General features: G+C 39.8%; 1 protein-coding gene across 1 annotated transcript in view; it reads right to left on the bottom strand.

The window, feature by feature from the left end:
- Positions 1 to 64: 64 nt before the first annotated feature.
- Positions 65 to 9,102, bottom strand: part of LOC122631607 — a 23,984-nt gene continuing 14,946 nt past the window's right edge. Inside the window, exons 2-13 of the mRNA XM_043817520.1 lie at positions 6,912 to 7,083; positions 6,731 to 6,754; positions 6,533 to 6,648; positions 6,204 to 6,441; positions 3,169 to 6,099; positions 2,881 to 3,078; positions 2,110 to 2,791; positions 1,813 to 2,013; positions 1,517 to 1,651; positions 933 to 1,210; positions 627 to 824; positions 65 to 546 (exon numbers count right to left, since the gene is read on the bottom strand). Coding sequence (XP_043673455.1) covers positions 299 to 546; positions 627 to 824; positions 933 to 1,210; positions 1,517 to 1,651; positions 1,813 to 2,013; positions 2,110 to 2,791; positions 2,881 to 3,078; positions 3,169 to 6,099; positions 6,204 to 6,441; positions 6,533 to 6,648; positions 6,731 to 6,754; positions 6,912 to 7,083 — 5,421 coding nt within the window. The 3' untranslated portion in view covers positions 65 to 298. The remainder of the gene's footprint in view (positions 547 to 626; positions 825 to 932; positions 1,211 to 1,516; positions 1,652 to 1,812; positions 2,014 to 2,109; positions 2,792 to 2,880; positions 3,079 to 3,168; positions 6,100 to 6,203; positions 6,442 to 6,532; positions 6,649 to 6,730; positions 6,755 to 6,911; positions 7,084 to 9,102) is intronic.

The raw sequence follows: 9,102 nt of genomic DNA, 5'->3' as shown, positions 1-9,102 counted from the left end.
TCTCTCTCTCTTTATATCGAAAAGTTCAAGCTTAGTTTTTTGTTATATTTTTACATTAAAAAAAAAAAAAAAAAAAAAAAAAAAAGAAAGAAAAAGAAGTAAGACAAAAAAATTTGCATTTACTCAAACTGAATCGTTTCGTCGAGTGAATACGAAAAAATACGTTTTGCATTTTCACCCGGATACATCGATCGATCTTGTCGTTTGAACAACGATCTTATCGATTCGTAAAATGACGAAATCGAATCGGCAAAGGATCTATGGGAATTCTAAAATTATATAAGTATCGTCAGTCTTTTTATCGGAAAGTCGTCGTGCAATCACGTTCGTCGCTGCCATCGGAACATTCGAGGAATCCATTGCACACTCGGGATTTAGGTAAGCATTCGCCCAAAGGACATCTGTGTCCTTTACAAGAGGCTATCGAGGATGGTACGTCGTTTTTCGAAGTGATAATACGTTCGATGTACGATAGATAATGGTGGACTTTCGTATAAACGCCAGGCCTTCCGGGTCTGGCACAACCATACCCGTTTGACGTGATACCTAAATAAATAAAACGAAGTCATCTTAGAATTCTTATAAGATATCATTGGGTTGCGCGTAAGGAAGTATTGAGATGTTACCATGAATGGTATATTTATTGTCCGATCCTGAACAAACCAGAGGACCACCACTGTCACCCAAACACGCATCCCGTCCGCCATCTTTTAATCCAGCACAAAGCATTCCCGATGTGATTCTGTACAATGGTAAGAAGATTGTTTTTCTTCGACATTCCTCCGTTGATATCAAAGGTAATTGAACTTCTTGCAAAGTATCAGCTGTTGAACAAAAAATGTGTATATATATATATATATATATATATATATATATATATCGTTGTAAAGACTTGCATTTATACGTATAGATATGAGATTATGAGTACGTACGAAATATTCTACCGATCTCAAACAATTGTCCCCAACCAGTGACAGTGCAAGTGGTCCCACTTTTTGGTTCGTTCTGTGGAAGACATACCGGTCTCACGTAATCACTGAACGTAACCGATCTTTCGAGTCTGAGAAGAGCTATGTCGTTTATGAATCCGTTGTCGATGTAATCCGGATGAAGGACGATGTGATCCAACCGTAAAAGTTGCTCGTGCGGACTTGGAAAACTTCCTCTTCTCGTAGCACCTATTCTCGCAACCCAATATTCGTCGAGAGCGCTAAAATAATATATAATTTTTGCGTTGATTCGAAGAGAGAGAGAGAGAGAGAGAGAGAGAGAGAAATTATTTCTTCTCTCAGTTCATCGTTCGTATCGTTATTTCTTTCTTTCTTTCCTTCCTTCTTTCTTTCTTTCTTTTTTCTTTTATCGTTCTAAGACATTGCTTGCTTTTATAAGAGCCTGAATAAATACGAAACGCTTCAAACTTATCCATTTTATTATCTCGTTGAAAAATGTAGCAAGCACTTTGGTTCCCGATTGGTCAACAAATCACGATAGGTAAGGAGAAATTGTCAAGGCTTACCGATAAAAGCAGTGGGCTGCAGAGAGAATCCATTTGTCATTGATAAGAGCTCCTCCGCATTGATAATCACCTTCCTTGTAGAGAGCTACTTGCCACGGCCAGCTTCCTGCCGATGAACTGCCGCCCCCGACGATCCTGGAACGTCGAGAAACGTGCAATCTGCTTCAGTGAATCCAGTTGGTTCATAGAATTCGATTTTTGTACAACACGTATATCGAATTTAACGATCGATGTACACGTAGGTATTTCTCTTCTTTTGGTATATAATTATCGAAAAACTGGTTCAATGGATATACCTGGCTTGCGACGGAGCCTGTGTCCTTATTCCACATTCGAGGTTCTTGCACTTGACCTTGAGAACTTCGCCGCTCGGACAGTTGGACGGTTTGAAGGTCAACACGGTTTTGTCGGACGGTTTTTCGTTAAATGACAGTACGTAATAAGAATTGCCGGACGATGGATTTTCATCCAGGACTTTCTCGACTCTCTCGTAATCTCTGATAAGATAGAAAAATTTCGTTGTTTCTTTTTTAATGTTTTCGTGTTAAAAAAAAAAAAAAAGAAAATAAACGAGTAATAAACAAGTAACTTACTGATACGTGATTGCTTTGCAAACTGCTCTACCAAGATCCTCGATGCTCCAGGTAGTCTGTTTTTCCTGACGAAAATTGTTCGTCGAATTTATACAAAGTTTCCCCCACTTTCCATTCTTTCTAATATTTAAGTAACCCTTGTCGTTGTAACCATTCAATTCTTTTCTAAATCCTTGCGTGGAGGTAATCAGAGAATCTTCTTTCGCGTGAAAAGACGTTCCGTCAACGAGACCGTTTCTCAAATTCAAAGATATTTCTCTTCCTGATACGAGATTCGGAGAGTTCGTAGGTTCGTCCGGTAAAATAGTCGTTTCTACGACAGACCCATAAGTTTCTCTGCTCAATGGGAAGTCAAAGGAACCAGGAAGGGCGGTTGTTTTCGATAAGGTGGATTCCACTGCTTCTTGATCGAACGGGACATCTCGATTGGTTTCCGAATCGTACGAATAATCTTCCGACTTGACGAAGACGTCGTCCCTTTCATTTTTACTTCCCAAAATAATGCTTTTATCATTTAACCCGTCACTAACTTTTTTATTATCCTCAACGTATTCCTCGATCAGTGCAGCACATTTCTTTTCATCCTCTCCAGTAGGACAGTCTCGGAAACCATCGCAAACCTTGCTCTGATCCACACAGTACCTGCTGTTACCGCAAACGAACTGACCCTCGACACACCAATCTGTCAACACGGAAATGAGACAGTTTTTTAAGTCTTTTTTAGGCGAATGCAATGATTATTTTGAGAGGATATCGATTAGCTCTAATCACCACAATCTTTTTCGTCGGAATAATCCCAACAGTCCGCTGTACCATCGCATATCTTTTGATGTAGAAGTTGTGCCTTCAAAAAATCCGCGCAGGTACAGCTGGCCTCGTCTTCCGAATTCGGACATTCGCCAAGCATATTGCATCTCGCACTGGATGGCAAACATTTGCCGTCGTTGCACTGGAAGCCTTGACAGTTATCTGTGAAAAATATACGATCTTCGTCAATGATTCGGATGATCCAGGAGCGATCTTTTGAAATAATCCAGAATAGTTTCTATCAGTTATTACCAGGCATGAATTCAGGATTTTCTTCGCTCGTTAGATTCACTTGACGATTTAAACCATCGTCGACCTTGTTCATTATCTTGGTGAGAATCCTTACGCCGTCCCGACTCAACGTGAACAGGGCACTGCCGTTTTTCAACGTTTCGTTTCCCATTGCTACGTCCGCGATCTTTTTCAATTCATCAAAATTTTGTAAGAGTCTTTGATCATCCGACGGCGATCCCTCTTTAATTTCAGAATCCGGATTCTCTAGAGAAACGTTCGATGAATTTTTAAGAATCTTCACGTTAGGTTTGTCATGGGTTCTCACTTCCGCCAGTTGTTTCAATTTATCCAGAAGAAATCGATCCTCTTCTAACGTCGAAATTTTTCTATCGGAAGTTTGTATCGTTATCGGATCGGCGTTTAGATTTTCTTCCTTGAACGAACGTTTTTCTTCCGTGTTTTCTAACGAGAGTTTCTCAGATTTCGTATTAGAGTCGGAATGAATTATAGGAGGAGAAGTTGAATTGGTTACGACGAATCTGAGGACAACTCGATCAGGATTTTGTTTGGACGATATTTTGGTACTAACTGAAGTTACAACCTCGACGATCTGTTCGATGTGAGTATTTTTCTTATCGGGAAAATTTGTTCCATTATTCGATTCGTTACCATCGACGAGATCTCCGTTCGAAAGATTGGAATTACGTTTGTTGTTGTCTCTTTCTAAACCTTGGAGGCCAAACAATTGCTCCAGTAACGCTGTTTCGTCTAGTCGTTCCACGGGATTTTTGTTTGCGAACGTTTTTTCTGAAGTTTTCATGGTTTTCTCATTATCAATTTTAGGTCTTGGCCTGATAGGCCTGCCAACTCCAGTGTTGCTTTTAGCAGGTGCTAAAGTCACCAAATTTTCAACGACGTAGGCTTTCAACGTGTCATTGTAGATTTTTTTACGTGTACCCGATGTAGTAGTCAAGTGAGCGTTACCCGAAACATTTTCTCCTCTATTCGCTGGATTTTCATTTTCAAAATCATTCGTACTTTCTTCGTCCGTTTGGTTAGGTACATGTTGCACAGTGTCCACTTCGATGAAGGTAGAATTTCTCGAAACATTTGACGTTAGCCTCTCCGGTATAACTTCTTTACTTTCTTCGTCTTTCATGATCAATTTTTGTCCATTGTTGTAAGGTGGATGTAACATCTCCGAATAAATTTCGGTCGTACCTAGTTTAAGAACCTTCTCGTCATCTATCATTTCTCCGCCATTCGATTTCGTTGGTTTCGTTGGTTCGACCAATTCAATTTTTGCGATTTTAACAGACGACTCTGAACTTGGACTTTCTCGATCAGCGTTAATCATTTCGGTAGCTTCTTTGATATTCATTGACGTTATCCACTTATCCTTTAGCTCTGCCTTCTCGATATGTTTGTTATCGTTGGTATTAACGATCGATGAGACTTTAGTATCCTGATTGGGCAATATCAATGGAAGTCTTTCGTTATCATCTTCCGAAGCAATTGCCGATGTAATCTTGTCAACAGGAATGGTATGTCGAAAGGGTTTTAAAGTTCCAGGATTTTCTATGAGGCTAGGCCTAACTGCGCTATCACTTAGATCGGGACTTCGGTAGCTCGTGTAAATCGGTCTCTGATCGACCTTTCTGTCGCGTAAAGCGTCGTTTTGTTCTTTGTCGAGTGCCTCGATCCCAGTGAATCGACTTCTCGTTTCAAGATTTTCTTCTACGTCGGGAACAGGTTCAGCGATACCGATTCCAGATACACCATCCGATTCCTCTTCCAAGGAAGGCTTAGATTTGGTTGTTTGAAGATTCCATTTGGAAGCTACGGAACTCGTCGTCGACGAGGGACTTTCCTTTGCCTCGTTCGTCGAGTTCACCAGTTCTATTTTCTGAGCCTGGTCGATCGTCTGATAATAATGTTGTTTCGCAGCATCCGTTTTTGTTAATTCCGAAGAGGTACTCAATCGTAGATCATAAGTTTCGGATGGTAATTGACCAGACACTTCGATGCTCGGTCTGTTGAAAGTTTCAGCCGCAGGTGTCGGTGCTGTAAACACGTTACCATCGTCCATCAATCCTGGAATCTTGTTCTTGAATTTACCGTTTACCCTAAAATTCACCATATCCTCGGGTACGATTCTGTCGTGCGGAAAATCGATATCTTCCTCGTCCAGTGTGCTCATACCCGGTACATCGATGCGCGTATTCAAAGGATCTAAACTTTCAGGAATTCGATTAGGTAATTTTGAATTCGTACTGTCAATGACCTTGTCCTGGATGTCGTACGATGGACTCTTGATAGTCGAATCTATACCACTGATCCCTGTCGATATCGTAGTTTCCGGCAATAATTTGAGTTCAGTGTTAACGTATGCAGGAACTATTGGTTTCCAAGGTGACGTTTCAAAATCTGGCTTGTGAAAATCTTTCAAGACCACACTGGTTGTGTTTGGAGTGGTAGACGATACTTTGATGGAAGATAACGTAACTTCCTTTTGAAGATCCACGGTCTCAGTCGTTGTCCCGATCCTACTCGTTGTTCTCTGCTTCGTCGTGGTAGAAATTGGTTGCGCAGAAGTTAATTCTAATTTCGTGGTATCTTCGATCTTCGAAACAGTACTTTTTACAACTTCGCCCAACTGCGAAATCTTACTAACGTTTTTAACATTGGACTCGACCCTAACATCTACTTTAGTTGAATTCTTCATAGTTTCGTTGATCTTCGTCGCCTTGTATGTTCCTTGAATCGTTGGAATATTATTGAAATCGATTTCAGGTTCGCTAGATTCTATCTTCGTTGGTTTAGACTTTGGTTTAGTGCCTGTTATAAGAGGACTCGTTCTGTTCGGTCGTAGGAGACCATTTTTCGTTATCATCGCGTTTCTCTGCTGATTCGTCTGTTTCTGATTCGTCGTGACCTCCTGACTTATTCCTACGTAATCAAATGCAAGATTTCGATAACAACGATCGAGTGATAAACGATAAAAATGTTGACGTATTAGAAATGTGTTAATATTTATCTATGTCGTTGCTTACGTTTGACGTTTATACTGGCGAGATCTAATTCCAGATCCTTGAATAAAGAGGACAACGAATAAGTTTCCTTCGCTATTATATCCTCGATCGTATCCTCGATATTCGTGATGGATCTCGGTATCTTCCTTCTGTCCAAGTATAGCCTAAAGAAAACCTTAAGAGTACCATTCTCAAATTTGTCTATAATCGTTTGCTTGTAAGCTGGACTCAAAACGCTTCTCCTGAACAATAATTCGAACTGAAAGAACAACGACAATATCTCGTACTTAACTGATCCATAATCCAGTTTACGTATTATCTTCGTATTTATTAAAATTCTGATATCTTACAATATTTTTGTACTTTCTTTCCTTATCTCGAAACACCATACTCGTGTTCAACTTCAACATCGGATTATACCTTTCTCCCTTAATTACTCTGAAATTGCAATAGAATCCAACGATCGCTGAAAATCAATAGAAAATCATTTATCCTTGTTGAATTCCTAACAGATTTCTAACAGATCTTATTTTGACAATGATACTAACCGTTTTTGGAATCGTTCCTCAAAGCTGAAACACGAACGGTTTTAATTTTCGTTTCTTTCGTATAATATGTCACGTTGATCGCGTGACATTAAAAAAGAAGAAAAAAAAAAAAGAAAAGAAAAGAAAAAGAAAATGCTCGATAAAAATAACAATAACAAAAGCGATACCAAGAAAAACTTACCACCCAACCAAAGTGCAAGTCCAGCGATCGCAAGTACCGCGATTAAGACGAGCATCGCCGAGATTATCAGCATCGCGCTGCCGATCTTCCACGTCGAGTTGCCATTTTGTTTTTTCGTTGGATGTGGCGCTACCCTTGACCATGTCGATCGTGGTGGAAAGTAATAGTCGCTCTGTAAAATGACATAATTTCGTAAACGTTTGCCACGATTAAAATCTTTGTGAACGATTTACGTGAAGAGTATTGCGATCTTTATCGATGTGAATCGATCGATACGATCAAACGACCCATCAATCGTGATCTCTTTAAACGAGGCTATACCTTCCTGACTCGTTGACTCGGCTATTACGTTATTATTATTCTTTTTTCCTTGCGTTCGCATGCATGTTCTTGAAGAGAAGAGAAGAGAGAGAGAGAGAGAGAGAGAAAGAGATATAGCCAACCAAGCGTCGCGATTCAATGTCCAATAACCCGTACGTGTAATAAATTTAACTCCTTGGATGGCAATTCCCCGTTAACGGTACCAACCGCTCGCGTTAGTGGAATGCGTGAAAAAGAGGAGAAAAAATGGAGAAAAGAAATTCAGTCAACAGTTTACGGACGCGTCACATTCGATGCGTCTTTGAGAAAATAATGGTCTCTCCGATCACGCGACACCGTCGCTCATCGACAATAAGATATTTCGGAGAATTGATTTGTTAACGTTATAGGTAAGTATTAACGCGTGTATTCGAGACAGTTTAGAAATTGGAGAAAGTATCGATTTGGAGAAGTTATCGTTTGACGATAAAAAATTGTTAAGTCAGAACTTGCCATAGTATTTTTCGTGTGTATATATATATTTTTTTTTTTCTTGAATAAACAACGGTATGCAAATATATTTGAGATCAAATAATTCCTCGAGACAATGACCTAAGGTCGTCAAGGTCTGATAATCCGGTTGAAGTCGATGTCCTAGGAAATAAGGTGTTATCTCGTTCGTTTCAATCGAGATTACGAATTATTACGGAACCGGAGTATGCCGAGTGATATTTGTCACGCTCTTCCGCGATGCTGTAAGATTATAAACGCACCGCTTGCCGTGAAATCATAGAGTGGATCTATGCGAATAGAAGTTTCTCAGAAAGAAGGTCTTTGAATTTAACTTGGAAATGGTCTCCTAACCATTAAAGAAAGATATTTTCGAAACGTGTTCGATACAAAAAAAAAAGAAAGAAAAAAGAGATAATATACATCATAAAATCGATTGACCGACGTAACATAAATATCGTGAGATGAGCGACAGAAAGAGAGAATAACGATGTTGTACATTACCAAGGCCGCAAGATCGACACGCTGTATTTTTTCGTTCCTTATTTCTTTCTCCTTTTAAGAAGCACCAGAGTAACATCTTCGTATTTATTGTATTACGTGCTCGAGTGACGTAAGTGACCATCCTCTAAAGGGTCCGTCCAAAAAAAGAGAAAGAGAGAGGGAAAGAGAAAAAGAGACAAGCACGTGTGCGAGCGAACGCGTTTTAAAGAATTAATATTCGCGCGAGTCAATGGCCGTCTACCAAAGATCGTTGACTTCCTTCAAGACGATCGATTTCTTAAACATAATCACGAAATATAAACATAAAAGTATTATAATAATAACGTCGGAACTGTTAAACGCGTCCTACGTGAGATCGTAATAGACAAGATTTACTATCGGATACGATTCGATCGTTGAAAGGAGTCATTCGTCATGAAGACAGATAGACCGTTTCTTCGAAAGAATCCTCTTAAACTTGACCTCGTCTTCACGATTCGTTGATTCGTTGGAAGGAATGATTCGTTCGATAAAGGAATGTTGAAGAACATTCCGTGAAAAGTTAATAGCCTGTTACGAATACGATCGATAGATCCAATTCACCGTATTGATCCGAAAGAAAGACAGAGAAAGAGAGAGAAAGAGAGAGAGAAAGATACTTAGGAGGTCAATCGTATTAGAAATATCATAGTGGATTTAATGGAACAACACCGTTATCGAGTTTATCCGGATCGTCGTGATTCGATGAAAAGTACCAAGAGGAGAGTCTTTTCATTTTTTTTCTTCCTCCTTCCTCCTTCCTCCTGCTCCTTCTTCTTCTTCTTCTTTTTGTCCTTTTTCCGTCTCGCTCGCGTACTCAGCAGCACGTGCCGTACCGGTCATCAAGATGGTCACGGAT

The sequence above is a fragment of the Vespula pensylvanica genome, chromosome 9, assembly GCF_014466175.1.
Source record: "Vespula pensylvanica isolate Volc-1 chromosome 9, ASM1446617v1, whole genome shotgun sequence".
NCBI classification, from domain to species: Eukaryota; Metazoa; Arthropoda; class Insecta; order Hymenoptera; family Vespidae; genus Vespula; species Vespula pensylvanica.
This window is presented reverse-complemented; position numbering and strand designations above follow the sequence as displayed.